This window comes from Mus pahari, chromosome 1 (genome assembly GCF_900095145.1).
Source record: "Mus pahari chromosome 1, PAHARI_EIJ_v1.1, whole genome shotgun sequence".
NCBI lineage: Eukaryota > Metazoa > Chordata > Mammalia > Rodentia > Muridae > Mus > Mus pahari.
This window is the reverse complement of record NC_034590.1, coordinates 51,764,257-51,778,296: the sequence shown is the minus strand read 5'-3', so window position 1 is coordinate 51,778,296 and position 14,040 is coordinate 51,764,257. Positions and strand designations below refer to the sequence as shown.

General features: G+C 47.4%; 2 protein-coding genes across 3 annotated transcripts in view; both read right to left on the bottom strand.

Moving 5' to 3' along the window:
• Positions 1 to 4,307: 4,307 nt before the first annotated feature.
• Ngrn (neugrin, neurite outgrowth associated) lies at positions 4,308 to 8,544 on the bottom strand. Its single transcript, XM_021213296.2, has 3 exons — positions 8,336 to 8,544; positions 7,826 to 7,936; positions 4,308 to 5,513 (listed from the first exon to the last, which is right to left on the bottom strand). The coding sequence occupies exons 1-3, from the start codon at positions 8,497 to 8,499 to the stop codon at positions 4,889 to 4,891; spliced, it is 900 nt and encodes a 299-aa protein (XP_021068955.1). The 5' UTR covers positions 8,500 to 8,544; the 3' UTR covers positions 4,308 to 4,888.
• Positions 8,545 to 8,943: 399 nt separating this feature from the next.
• LOC110331402 (tubulin polyglutamylase TTLL13) overlaps positions 8,944 to 14,040 on the bottom strand; it is a 14,953-nt gene continuing 9,856 nt past the window's right edge. Inside the window, exons 11-15 of one of the 2 annotated variants that reach the window (XM_021211958.1) lie at positions 12,619 to 12,804; positions 11,402 to 11,582; positions 10,939 to 11,118; positions 10,064 to 10,386; positions 8,944 to 9,414 (exon numbers count right to left, since the gene is read on the bottom strand). In XM_021211958.1, coding sequence (XP_021067617.1) covers positions 9,222 to 9,414; positions 10,064 to 10,386; positions 10,939 to 11,118; positions 11,402 to 11,582; positions 12,619 to 12,804 — 1,063 coding nt within the window. In that variant the 3' untranslated portion in view covers positions 8,944 to 9,221. Of the gene's footprint in view, positions 9,675 to 10,063; positions 10,387 to 10,938; positions 11,119 to 11,401; positions 11,583 to 12,618; positions 12,805 to 14,040 lie in introns of both variants that reach the window. The other variant, XM_021211949.1, reaches the window with a different exon arrangement.

Below are 14,040 nucleotides of genomic sequence, written 5' to 3'. Positions count from 1 at the left end.
TGTGTGTGTGTGTGTGTGATATAGTCTGCAGAGCACTGATTGCTGGAGTCTCATGTTAATTTAGCCTCCAACTATTCAGTCTTTGGCTTCCTGGTAATAGAAGGCAAGCAAGCAGTGTAAGAGGAATGAAATGTGTTAGACTATGAAAGAAAGTTAAGGCTTGCTAGCTGTAACCCTTGGCTATTGGAGTTAGATTTGTCAATGGCCATTATGGGAGAAATGAGTAAGCTTGTAGCACAGTCATGCTACAAAACAACTGTACAGATTAAAATACAGTAGTCAGCTGGTGGTACTGCCATTGGGAGGCAGAGGCAGGCAGATTTCTGAGTTTGAGGCCAGCCTGGTCTACAGAGTGAGTTCCAGGACAGCCAGGGCTATACAGAGAAACACTGTCTCAAAAAACAAAAACAATGGGAGAAACGGTGAGGTATAATACTTTATTGTTTAAAAAAGAAAGAAAACAAAGGCATTCTATCATCTTGGTGGGTGTCTGCAGACCCAACCCTTCAAAGGAGGGAGAAGGATCAGGTGGTCTTGGCTACTCTGGTCTCCAAGGAAGGTTGTGGGAAGTTGGGGTACAGCTCAGTGGATGAAAGGGTGGAGACTAGTTTGGATCCCCAGCACCCACAAACATGCTAAGTGGGTGTGGCATCAGCTCAGTAGCTTCAGCACTCCTAAGTCAGAGGCTGGGGACCCTCAGGCAAGCTGTCTCTAGATTGACCTAATCGCCTGGCCCTGGGCTCATCGGAAGACCCTGCCTCACAAGGTTAGCTGGCTGCAGCTAGCAAGGGCTCCAACTCAACCTCTGGCCAACCCCTTCCCTGCCTCCCCAGCTCTCTTCCCTTCATGGGGTCTTTTTTTCTTTTTCCCCAGAGCAGAAACTCATCTGAGACAAATGACCTAGCTTCTAAAAATAAATAGCCAAGAGGAAAAGAGGTGAGAGGTATAAGAAATATATTGAGGCCAGGTGTAGTAAAAATTTTGGAATTTTGGTTTATTTTTTTAAAAATGGAAATATTAGCCGGGCGTGGTGGCGCACACCTTTAATCCCAGTACTTCGAGGCCAGCCTGGTCTACAAAGTGAGTTCCAGGACAGCCAGGGCTATACAGAGAAACCCTGTCTCAAAAAAACAAAAAACAAAAACCAAAACAAACAAGAAAACCCAAAGGAATTAGAACATGTTTTCATTCTAACCCCAGGTGTGGGATATGAGGCTGCTTCAGATGGTTCACATCAACTATGATTTGCCTTGTGCTCTGGCAAGGGCATGATTCTGCCAGCTGCAGATAGTTTCTGAGATTGTGTGACATTTGGAATTCTGGGGCCTTTTCAGAGAGTATACATCCTAGGGCCCCAAGAGGCACGATGGGTTGTTGGTTGTGGTTTGTTTAGTCGTGAGTGAAGAAATTAGATATCCTGGCTGAGAAGATCAAACTTACTCCCAGGAACTTATCCCCCCCCCCCCCCCCCCCCTACCATGTAGTAGTCTAATGATAACGTTGCCCCTTTCCGACCCCTGCTTTTATTCAGGGGTCTCTTTCTTCTCCTCCCTATCCTTTTTTCTCTTATCTAGTGTTCAGGGGTGGAGAAGGGTGAAAAGAAAGAACCTACAGAGTAACCAAGAACGGCTACAGCCAGACCCAGCATTGGGTAGACAGAGGCAGGAGATCTGTGACTTCAGGACCAGCCTGGTCTACATAGCTGTACCATAGAGACCCTATCTCAAAAAAAAAAAAAATTTTTTTAAATCTTTTTTATTTTATTTTATTATATGTAAGTACACTGTAGCTGTCTTCAGACACTCCAGAAGAGTGAGTCAGATCTTGTTACGGATGGTTGTGAGCCACCATGTGGTTGCTGGGATTTGAACTCCGGACCTTCGGAAGAGCGGTCGGGTGCTCTTACCCACTGAGCCATCTCACCAGCCCCTGACCCCTAAAAATTAGCTACAAAAGGGGAAACAGCCTCAAGTCTCAAACTACTTATATTAAAAGGTCTTGCCTCTTAAGCCAATAGGATGGGGAACATGCGAAGGTTATGCTAGACTGTGAATCCCAGACAGCCTATGGGGGTAGAGGGCAGGACTTTCTCATGACCAGCTTATCACCTGGCACCAAAGCAGCATGTTAGTTATTGATGCCTTCACCCTATGCTGGCATCCTTTCTGCAGAGTGTAACACTTGATTCTTTCTTCCTAATCTCTTGAATTTGTTACCCTACTCTCCACAAAGGGTTAAAAGGAACATTCCAACAAAATCCTGTTTAGAAAACCAACCAACCCGATAAGTCACTTTAAAAACAGGCTGAGAGCCGGGCGTGGTGGCACATGCCTTTAATCCCAGCAGAGGCAGGCGGATTTCTGAGTTCGAGGCCAGCCTGGTCTACAGAGTGAGTTCCAGGACTGCCAGGGGTATACAGAGGAAACCCTGTCTCGAAAAACAAACAAAAAAACACGTTGGGTGATTCACTCTCCAGCACCATTACAATCAGTTTTTTTGTTTGTTTGTTTTAAGCCAATAGTGCTTCATGCTTCATGTTGACCTCTGCCTGGCCTCACACCATCTTAACCCAGTTGGTGTGCTCCGCACTGAGGAATAGAGGTGGCCCAAGAGGCCTTCTCCCGCATGTTCCTTCATTAGAGCTGAGAAGTATGCCTCTATGTTGTGGTCCACCAACCCAAGTTCCTGAGGTAACCAGCCCTCTGTGGCTGCTTTATTTCCAGCTCAAGTGATACCGACTTCCCATTTTCCTCCTGCGCTCCCAAGTGCACTTCTACCTCATTCAGTGTGATTGATGTTCATGTGAAACTTGATGGCCTCAAAACAAGAACCCATGAAATCCTATAGCCACAGCAAGTGGATACTGAAGCAGGGAGAGGGGCTGGAGAGATGGCTCAGTGGTTAAGTACACTGACTGCTCTTGTAGAGGACTGAGGTCCAATTCCGAGTGCCCGCATAACAGCTCACAACTATCTGTAACTTCACTTCCAGGGATCCAAGGTACCAGACATGCATGAGGTGCACATATATGTTCATGAAGGCAAAATACCCATAACACATAAACCTTTAAAAACAAAACCAAGGAAACCCCACAAAACTTGAATTAGTCTCCCAGCCTAGGCGTTTCTAAGACAATAGGACACAGCAGAAAGGCCAGGCTAGAAGCTTATGTGCCTTGGCTGAGGTCTGGGTGGGTAAGATGGCAAACCTTTAAGATAGTGCTGCCACAGCACCTCATCATTAGGAAGTTCTTCAGTCTAAATGGAGATCTGGCAGTACTTAGAAACATTGGGAAATATACAGGTCTCTTCCCTTCATGGGGTCTTTTTTCTTTTTCTTTTTTTTTTTTTTAAAGATTTATTTATTTATTATATATGTAAGTACACTGTAGCTGTCTTCAGACACCCCAGAAGAGGGAGTCAGATCTTGTTACAGATGGTTATGAGCCACCATGTGGTTGCTGGGATTTGAACTCCGGACCTTCGGAAGAGCAGTCGGGTGCTCTTATCCACTGAGCCATCTCACCAGCCCTGGGGTCTTTTTTCAAAATGAAGGAAAGTGAAGGATGCTGGTAGTATTAATCTCATCAACTGCAGAAAATAAGGGTAGAGTCGTAGACCATTATGACCCAGCCTTAGACTGGGTGGCTGGGGACACCTCTAGGGAAATAACGGCGGAAGCCCACAATTGCAGCACTTCCAAGAATGAGAAAAAGGACTGCTGTTTCAGGCCAACCTGAGCTAGTAAGGCCGCTATTTCAAAAACAAAAGATGCCAATCAATACTATAACGGCGTCTTGCTGCTGCTGGCCTGCTTCATGTTCTACCACAGCATTTGTAGTGTTACTCCTAAAACAGCCATGCCATATTGGTGCAATTGCAGTGGAGGTCTGGGTTCGAGCCCCAGAATTTCCATTTTCCAGTAGGCATCATAGGTCTGTTCCTGGGTACAAGGGATGGGTTCCCATATACTCACAGCATCTTTAGGAAAAGCTGGCATCAACTGGAATAGTAAAGTTTAACTTTAGCATGCAGTGTACAAGACTGTGTTAGGAACTCTAAGCCTTTAACCATTAAAGTTTGGAGTTAATGGTTAGCAATTTGTTCCCACTCCCAAATTGTTTTCAGAACCCCAGCAACTCAGTCCAAGTTTTGGTTGCAATGGAAGTTGGTGGCACGGCTCAGCAGGTACAGGTTCTTTCTGCCAACCTGAGTTCTATCTCCAAGGCACACATGGTGGAAAGAAAAAACCAATTGCTACAAGTTGTCTTATGGCATCAGCAATGTGCATCCCGGCACACATACAAAATCTAACTTTAAGAGGTTAAAGTTAGAGGTGAGAGGTGAGAGGAGCAGTGAGAGGAGCCTCTGCACTGTCTTTTGTTGGGTAGGACTCTTCTGTACCATGCACCAGATTCTAATGACCAACAACACTTTTCCTTCTACCTTTTCTATTACATCCCTCTCCAGAGATCAAGTAAATTCTGCCGCGAAGAGAGCCAAGCAACAAACTGCTCCATTTCACTTTATTTCCTACAGAAGGAAACCAATTGTTTAAACAGATCAAGAATAGATTGTTCAGTGATTAGAAAAGAAATGAGATCAGGGGGCAATCTTTCAATTTCCTCCCAACATAGTATCATAAAAATCCCCCACAGGATACATATAATTCTTGTTCTCAACAGAGAGACCCCCAAGCAACAAAGATGAATGAGTGCTTGGATCTGGGGGGGACCCATGGGGCTTGACCCTACCTAAGCAGCTCCTCCACCCACATCCTAGCCTCACCAACTCTTACTCCAAAGTGGCCAACGGTGTGCAAAAATGCTGGCAGCTTCAAGTCCATCTGTCCAGCTGTGTCAAGACATCTCCAAAAGCCAGGACCAGGCTTAAATTCTGTAGAGGAAGTTTCCGTTGCTGTCAAAGAACTCAGGCCCTCTCTGCACTACTTTGCTGCTGAAGTTTTGGTCACCTAGCTCCCCAGCCTTCAGCTCTTCCAGCTTCTCAACACTTGGTAATCTATCACTGTCAGCTCTTCCGGTGGCCTCAGAATCACTGGTGCTGTCTTTCTGAAGCTCTCTCTGATGACCCAAGGCTGTGGTGGTAGGCACTTCGCTCTCTTCCAAGACTTGGCTTCTTTTATTCCTTCCTTCCCGTTTCTTCTGTGCGTCTGTGCTGTGAGTGTTTGACTTTACCACGTTCAATGCTGGGCTGTGATTCTGACTTTCAGAGGAGACGTCATCCCCTGCCATCAGCAGGCCAGACACAGAGCGGCCTGCACTCACAGAGCGGCCTGCACTGAGCGGCTTCAAGGTATCTTCAGAAACGGGGAGCTGCCAAACCACTCGGGTAACCCCAGCTTTTTTCAAGACCTTTTGGTCCTGCCTCAGTTTCTGCTCTAAAGTGGGTACAAACTTACTTTTTAAAACCCTTCGGATAACATCAGTGCTGACGTCAAAGCCTTCTGCCAACCTTGGAACTGACCAGGACTCTGCGAATTCCTCATGTAAATACCTACGGGGGGGAGGGGGGAGAGCAACAGTTTTTCAAATTACAAATAAGTCTCCTATGAGAAGAGCTAAATTGATAATGCTAGTAGTGACAGACAAGAAAAAAACTTGGACACCTCAAATGCAGTCCTTAGACTGTGCCAACTAATTCTGTACCTGTGTACAGACAGCAATAACCTGGCCACTGTCAATCAGATCAGTTCATGTCAACCAACAGCCACCAACTGCTGTCTGATGATAGCAATGTTAGGTCTTGATAATGTTTCAAACCATCCTGAACGACCTAGTAAAGGCTGTCTAAAAAGGCAAAGCAAAAACAAATAAGCAACCTTAGAAAAAACAAAAAGGGGGGATTTTTTTTTCTTTTCTTTTCTTTTTTTTTTTTTTTTTAGTTTTTCGAGACAGGGTTTCTCTGTGTAGCCTTGGCTGTCCTGGAACTCACTCTGTAGACCAGGTTGGCCTCGAACCCAAAAATCCACCTGCCTCTGCCTCCCAAGTGCTGGGATTAAAGGCGTGCGCCACCACCGCCCGGCAAAAGGGGGGATTTTTAAGATGTTCAGTTGGTAGGGGTTTGCATGCACAGAAGCCCCAAATTCAATCCTGAGCACTATATAAACCAGATGTGGTGATAACACGCTGTCATCCCTGCACTCAAGAAGTAGAGGCAAGAGAATCAGAAAGTCACCCTTAGCTAGATTAACACATCTGAGACCAACCTGGGATATGTGAGTCTGTCTCAAAAATCTTGTTTCGAAACAAGTCTCACTATATAGCCCTAGCTGCCCCAAAACTCACTATGTAGACCCCCAGAGCTTTCATACAGATCCACCTGCTCTGTCCCATTCCTCAATGATGGGATTTCAGTTGTTCATAAGCCAAACTAGCTTAAATAGGAAATAAAATTAACTTGTGTTCAAGTGTGAAGGGTGCATGTGTGTGTCTGGGCACATGGAGGTCAGAGGACAAACCCTAACGTTGGCCTTCCAACACCTTCTATCTTTTGGAGACAGAGTCTCTCACTGATCTGCAACTTCACCCTGTAGGCTAGATTAACCCACCTTCCAGCGCCAGAGGTATGCCTTGTTTCTGCTTCCCATTTTAGCACTTCTAGAATTACAAGTACAAGAGCATGCCACCACATCAGGCTTTTTCCATGGGTAATGAGGAACCAAATTGAGATCCCCATTTTGCCAGTCAAGTTACCAACTGAGCTATCTCCCCAAGCTCCTAAAAGAGGAGAGGGGAAAAACATATATTTATTTATTTTATCTATGAGTACACTGTAGCTGTCTTCAGACACATTACAGATGATTGTAAGCCACCATGTGGTTGCTGGGATTTGAACTCAGGACCTCTGGAAGAGCAGCCAGTGCTCTTAACCACTGAGCCATCTCTCCAGCTCCCTTAAAGAAAATTCATTTAAGACCCCTTTCAAGTAAGAGTAGTGACTCGGGCTGGTGAGATGGCTCAGTGGGTAAGAGCACCCAATCCCAGCAACCATATGGCGGCTCATAACCATCCGTAACAAGATCTGACTCCCTCTTCTGGAATGTCTGAAGACAGCTACAGTGTACTTACATATAATAAATAAATCTTTAAAAAAAATAGTGACTCATACACAGTGCAATCACAGAACTTGGGAGGCAGAGTCAGGAGGATTGCCCCAAGAATTCCAGGCTAACCTGGTCCACAGAGTGGTCTTGTCAAAAAAATAAATAAGTAAATAAAATAAAAATTCAGGAGAGTTGGTACATACTTTTAGTTTCACTTTTAATTTCAATTACAGAACTCAGAAGGCAGAGGCAGGAAGACAGGAGTTCAAGGCTATCCTTGGCTAGTGTCCTGGAGGCCAGCTGGCTACATGAGGTTCCCGAAAAAGAAGAAAAGTGTCGCTGGGCGTGGTGGTGCACGCCTTTAATCCCAGCACTTGGGAGGCAGAGGCAGGCGGATTTCTGAGTTCGAGGCCAGCCTGCTCTATAGAGTGAGTTCCAGGACAGCCAGGACTACACAGAGAAACCCTGTCTCGAAAAACCAAAAAAAAAAAAAAAAAAGAAGAAGAAGAAGAAAAGTGCCTCCCAAAACTTCAACCAACTGTCCATAATATACCTATCAAGCTAGGTACGTCGTTAGGAGGTGATTGATAACTTCAGTGGACCATAAGCAAGTCCCTGTGCTGATCCCAGCATGGCAAAAAAAAAAAAAAAAAAAAAAAATCTGGACAGGTTTAGGAAGTTCCTTATCATGATGCTTTCTATTTAAAAAATAATACTAAATACTTAGAATCCCCCAAAAGGTAAATCCCATGCAACGTCTTACCGGATCTGTGCCATGGCTTCCCAAGTCAGTGTTCTGGGTGGTGCCCCGGGAGCTTCCATTTGCCTTCTTATTTTCTGGAATCGCATTGCTTTTTTCTGTCGTTTCAAAGCGCTGGGGGAAAAGAATCAATGGCAAAAGCCAAGCTTGGAAGCAAGACGAGTGTTTCAAAAAAGTATCCGACTAAATCTTGGAGAGCCCAGCCCTCTCGTCTGACCGCAAAAGGCAGCTCGGCCATGTCTGCCAGGTTAAAGCACTCCGGGTACACTGCCCCCAGAAAGCTAACGCCTCCTGCACCTGAACGTAAGCATGCCGAACTCTAACGGGTGATGAAACACGTCACTAAGCAACGGGACCTAGGGTCTCAAGGGTGCTGATCACTTGCCCCTGTGCCCTAGACATCGGATGAGAAGCAACTAGAGCCTGTGCGGACCCGGAGCTAGGGGGTCCCCGCAAGGAGCGCCGGGGCGCGAAGCCTAACTCCAGGCTGAGGGCCCGCCACGAAGCAGGTACCTCTCCACCTCCTGGAGCTCCCGCTCCTCCGGCTCCCAGTCGGACTCGGGGTCCGGCTCGCGGCTGACAGAACCCGGGCCCGCCGTGACCTGGGACGCGAACCCACAGCGAGCGACAGAGGCGCGCACACGACCGCCCAACAAGAGGCTCAGAGAGAGCGCCATCGCGACGCGAGGTGGTTTCTACAGCTCGCGACCGGAAAGCACCGGAAGTGGGAGGGCGAACCCGGAAGCAGAAAGGAATAACCGGAAGTTGGTCGGTATCGTACGCCTTTCGTTTACTGGGTGGGCGGGAGCTGCCTTGTATTGTCCGGTTGCCCACCCTTTCCAGCTTATTTTGGTTTCGCGATGCTGGGGAGCCAAGCTAGAGCCTTGTACATGCTAGGCAAGCTACTGCCACTGAGCTATCTCCCTAGCCATTAAAAAGTAAAAAAATGTTTGAGACGGTCTGACCTGTCCTAGCCTTAAATTCATCATCATCATCTTGTCTCGGTCTCCTAAGTAACTGAGATTACAGGCCTTAGTCACCAGGCTGGGCTGGGCGTCCCTACTGTAACTATGAGAAGAGCTTGCCTCAGACGGGAGAACCGAAAGGAGGTACAGCACGCGCCTGGAAAACGACATAAACTTTAATAAAAAGACAGGTTCAGTTGCCCAGAGCCGCCCCTCTGGCACAGGCTGCCCAGGCCTGCCTGATTCTGCCACTGTGGCAGGAAGGGCGAACCCTCAGCAATCTTCTGATGGCGACCACTCCTCCGGGAAAGGAACTCCTTGTGGCCCAGTGACCTCCAGCCCCAAGCCACACCCAGGGTTCAGACCCATCACTTAGGGATAGACTCGGCCTAAGGCTTGGTGAGCAGCGATGCATACAAGCTGGCCTTAGCTCTTCATCTTTTAGTCTTTACGGATTCCCAAAGAATCTTAGAATGTTGAAGAATTCTTGGTGTCTCCGTGTTTTTTGCCTTTTGCAAACAAAGGTCCTGGCCAGAGCTTTTCAATCTGGAACTTGTTGGCAGTCTTTCAATTAGCAAAGATTGAAGACCACTTGCTCTTTTGGTTGAGTGCTGGGTTTTCCTCCTTCTACCTGTGTTGGATGATGTTGAGGAGTGGGCTGGAATGCTGCAGTACTGGTGCAGAGGCAGGGCAGAGGGGAAGGTCCCCAGCCTTGCTTCCTCTGTGGTCAGGGTTTACCATGGAGGGCAAGGTGCAGCATTCAGTCCATGAGCCACTTTCCTGTCTTTGGGGCTGCAGAAGATAGCCCTGCCTTGGGTTTAGAGTGGGTGGCACTGATCCTGACAGGGCTCTGTTTATGGCTTCTAGCCTTCTGCTGGCTTGGCCTTCTGCAGTAGAGACATGGACCCCCCACTAAGTTGTAGTACTCACAAAAGAGATGTTCTCACCTCTTTCCCACTTTCTGTGTTTTCTGTGCTCCAGTAATACAGAAGACTAGCATCCCATGCTTCCCTCCAGCATCTCTACTACACTGTATCTTAGTCTGTTTACATGTCCATTTCCTTGTTAACCTTGGTTGAGGGCTGGAACTGGTCTGTCATCTCTTATCACCAGGGTCACTAGATAGAAGCAAGTAAATAAACGGGTCCACTGCCTTCCCCCATTCCTACACTACCAGGAATGCCACTTTGTGTCCTAGGAGCAGCCCAGCTGTAACATTTGCTACTGGGAATTTACACCAGTCAAAAGTGACCAAGGCTTTTTTTTTTTTGTATACTTACGGCTAGTGAGCCTGACTCTAGAGCTGGAAATATATTGCCTCCCAGATTTCTTCATGGACAATGAACAGGGGCCCGTGGCTGCTGAATCTCCTATCCAGTTGAAGGTCTTGGGCTGAAGATGGTATCGGGAATGCTGTGCAATTGCGGGATTCATGCTTGATAGCGGCCCTAAGATCCTGGGGATCAATTCGTGGGGCCGAAGTGGTTGCAGGAAATGAGGAGGGATCTGCTCTGAGGCAGCCCCTCTCAGGAACACCAATGGGACCAAATTCACAGGTTGCAGTTCTTGACTGCTCAGCCCGTCCTGGTGAAATCTAGGCTAGAGGAGAAGAGCAGCCCCTTACCATATTTCTTATGAGTCTGGATAGAGTATTGGAAATAAAACAATCTCTCCTAGGCCATAACCATTGTTTAACTAGTTATTCTTTTGGGGTTCATCAAAAACAGAGGGCCCAACAGGTTTGCTACTAGCCCAGGGAATAGTGAAAACGGCAGCTGTTTTGTTGGCCCAAGACTGTTTACTTAGCTCCCATTAGAGCCAGGGCATTGGCAATACTAGGGTGAGTACATAGAAGCCACTGAGCATGGTGGTGGCCTTGTTATTTGTCAGTCATGAGTTGTGGGATACTGTGAAACAGGAATAGAGACAACAGGTCTCTTGCAATTGAGAAAGTTGGGAGCTGCACTTGGCTGGATTGCAACACCAAACCCAAGGGAGCCTGGGAACAGACATCATGGAACCAGCAGAGCCTCTCCCAGGCTCCAATGACAAATGCCATCACATGAACCTCCTTTGGTGAAACCACCACCACGTGTTGGCATCACAGCCCTTGTTCCCTTGCTTTGTGAGAGACTTCGCAGGGACCCTCACCCGATACTCATGAAGCTTTCTGTGGCTCCGGTGGCTGGGGTACAGCATGCGAGTGAGCTGCTCGACGATGCCCAGGCTGCGGATGAGGTTCTCTCTCTGTAGCAGGAGCTTCATCCGCTCCAGCTCCTCCTCTTCCACAATGTCCTGAGGCTGCGTCGTGTCCACTTGTACTGGTAGCAGCTACAAGGGACAGGAGAGATCCAGGATGTCCAAGACGAGCCTCAGACCACCAGCAAGGATGGCTGCAGGACCCCTGGCCCACTCTACCTCCTTCCCTCTCTGGGCCACACTGTAAGATTCCCTTAGCTGTCCATTCTCTCACCTTCTGTTCCAAAAGGTCAGATCCAATTTACGAGTTAGAGACTCGTCTCTCTCAAGCAAGGAGAGGGGACAGCAAGGGATCCCTTCCCTAGTAATCCCAATTAAGTTTGGTGTGAGAAGGTAAGAGCCACACCCCTGACACCTCTTTCTCCCGGTTCCGGTTCCTGTACAGCAGGCTGGTGGCAAGGACCCGGGTAGCTGTTCTGGATCGGCTTTTCTCCCCCGCTGATTCTCCCTGGTTCTGCTCCTTGTTTTCCTTGCGCTTCTTGGTGCCTGGGTTCTCCTGCTGTTCCTGCTTTAGGCGAATCTCTTCCAGTTGCTGCCTGATAAGACACAGCAGTTTCAGACACAGGAGAGATGGCAGACGGCGTGGGGGAAAACAGGATGATGGGCTAATGAAAGGAACTCCTGGTGTGTTGCTGGGATTGATTAGAACATAGGAAACACAGTGAAGGAAAGAATCATTAAGGCTCTGTTAGTGGACTGGAATGATAACTCAGGCACTGACGTCCCTCCCCTGAAAGCATGAGGACCTGAGTTTAAGCCCCAGAATCCAAGTACAAAAGCCGGGCCTGGTAGCACGTGCTTGTATCTCAGCACTGGGGAGACAAAAAAAAAAAAAAAAAAAAAGAAGGCAGGTCCCTGGCTTCTCATTGGTCAGCTAGCCTAGCCTTGTTGGTGAGCTTCAGGCCTATAAAAGACTCAAAAAATAAAAGCAGGCCAGACATGGGGGGCACTTTTAGTCCCAGCACTTGGGAAGCACAGGCAAACAGGCTTCTGTATTTGGAGCAAGTCTCATCTATACAGCAAGTTCCAGGCTAGCCAAAGCTATATATTAAGACCCAGTTTTAAAAACATAAAACTTTAAAAATGAATACATAAAAAGTAACAATAAAGCGGGGCTGGCAAGATGGCTCAGCTGGTAAAGGTGTTACCACCTGACTCCCGGAGTTCATTTACTGGAACCCACATGGTGGAAGGAGAGAACTGATTCTGAGTTCGAGGCCAGCCTGGTCTACAGAGTGAGTTCCAGGACAGCCAGGGCTATACAGGGGAACCCTGTCTCGAAAAACCAAACAAAACACACACACACACACACACACACACACACACACACACAAGGTGACCAGCCTATGGAACAATACCCACATGCACATGTGTGCACACATGTACTACATACATATACATCACACATTCCAGTGAAGGCATTCAGGGATGGGCCTGCACGCAGAAAGAACCTGTTAGAATTGTTGCTCTTTTCTCAAGTGTGTGGCCTCCTCTTCCCCTGTGAGGGAGCGAGCCATCTGCTGTCGGCTTTGCCCCTAACCCACTTGTACAGAGGGGATGCAGTCAGGGTACCTGGCACACTCCTCTCTGGCCTTGGAGGCGGCTGTCTCCTGGAAGAGGGAGCCATTGTGCTTGAAGAAAGGTGCATATTTCTCTGAGTCAGGCCCCGGGTAGATCCGCCGGTATCCCCCTAGGTGGGAGTCTTCATAGCGCTCCTGGTCATGCATGGCAGCCTGGGATAACTCAAACTGTTCTCGCCTATGGAAACCAGCTCAGGGAAGTCAGAGGAGGGAAAGGAATACCAGCTAAGGCTTTCAGTTTCAGAACCTCCTGCTGGCTGCCTGGGCTCCCTGGCTTCCCTGTGGAGGGAAGCACCCACGCTCATGGACAGCCCTACCATGTAGGTGTGGTTTCCAGAATTCTGATTTTCTTCCTAAGTGGAGAGAATGACCAATGACCTATTCATAAGCAAACACTCTAGCACTCTAGTTATCACAGTCTTTTTTTTTTTTTTTTTTTTTTTTTGGTTTTTCGAGACAGGGTTTCTCTGTGTAGTTCTGGCTGTCCTGGGACTCACTTTGTAGACCAGGTTGGCCTCAAACTCAGAAATCTGCCTGCCTCTGACTCCTGAGTGCTGGGATTAAAGGCGTGCACCACCACCACCCCGCTTAGTTATCACAGTCTTATGGGTTCCAAATTGAAACACCCATACACTAGAGAAAATGTAAAAGAAAAGGATTCAACTAGATGAACTGCAGGCTTATAATCCTAACACTGGGAAGGCAGAGGCAAAGGAACTAGAGTCCAAATCCAGCCTCAGCTACATAGTGAGATCAAGGCCAGCTTCAAAAGAATCAAGGTCAGAGTATGGCACAGTGAAGAGCACATGCTTATTGTGTGTGACACACACAGGTTATTCCTCAACTGTAAAAAGAAAGACCCATATTTTAATGATTGTCCATTTGCTTCAGACAATTTCTTTCTAATTTAAGTGGCTCATGCTGGCCTTGAAACCATGATCCTCCTGATTCTAACTCCTTTTTTTTCTTTTTAAATATTTATTTTATATATATGAGGGCACCATTGCTCTCTTCAGACACACCAGAAGAGGGCATCAGATCTCATTACAGATGTTTATGAGCCATGATGTGGTTACTGGGAATTGAACTCAAGACCTCTGGAAGAGCAGTCAGTGCTCTTAACTGCTGAGCCATCTCTCCAGCCCCATATGCAATGTATTATCTAGACCAAAAAAGGGGAGCTATGGAGCTGAAGACATGGCTCATCAGTTAAGAGCACTGATTTTTCTTCCAGAGGTCCTGGGTTCAATTCCCAACATGTAAGCTCACAACCATCAGTAATGGGATTCAATGCCCTAGTCTGGTGTGTCTGAAGACAGCCTGTCTTAAGTGTACTCATATACAGAAAATAAATAAATCGTCACGCCTTTAATCCCAGCACTTGGGAGGCAGAGGCAGGCGGATTTCTGAGTTC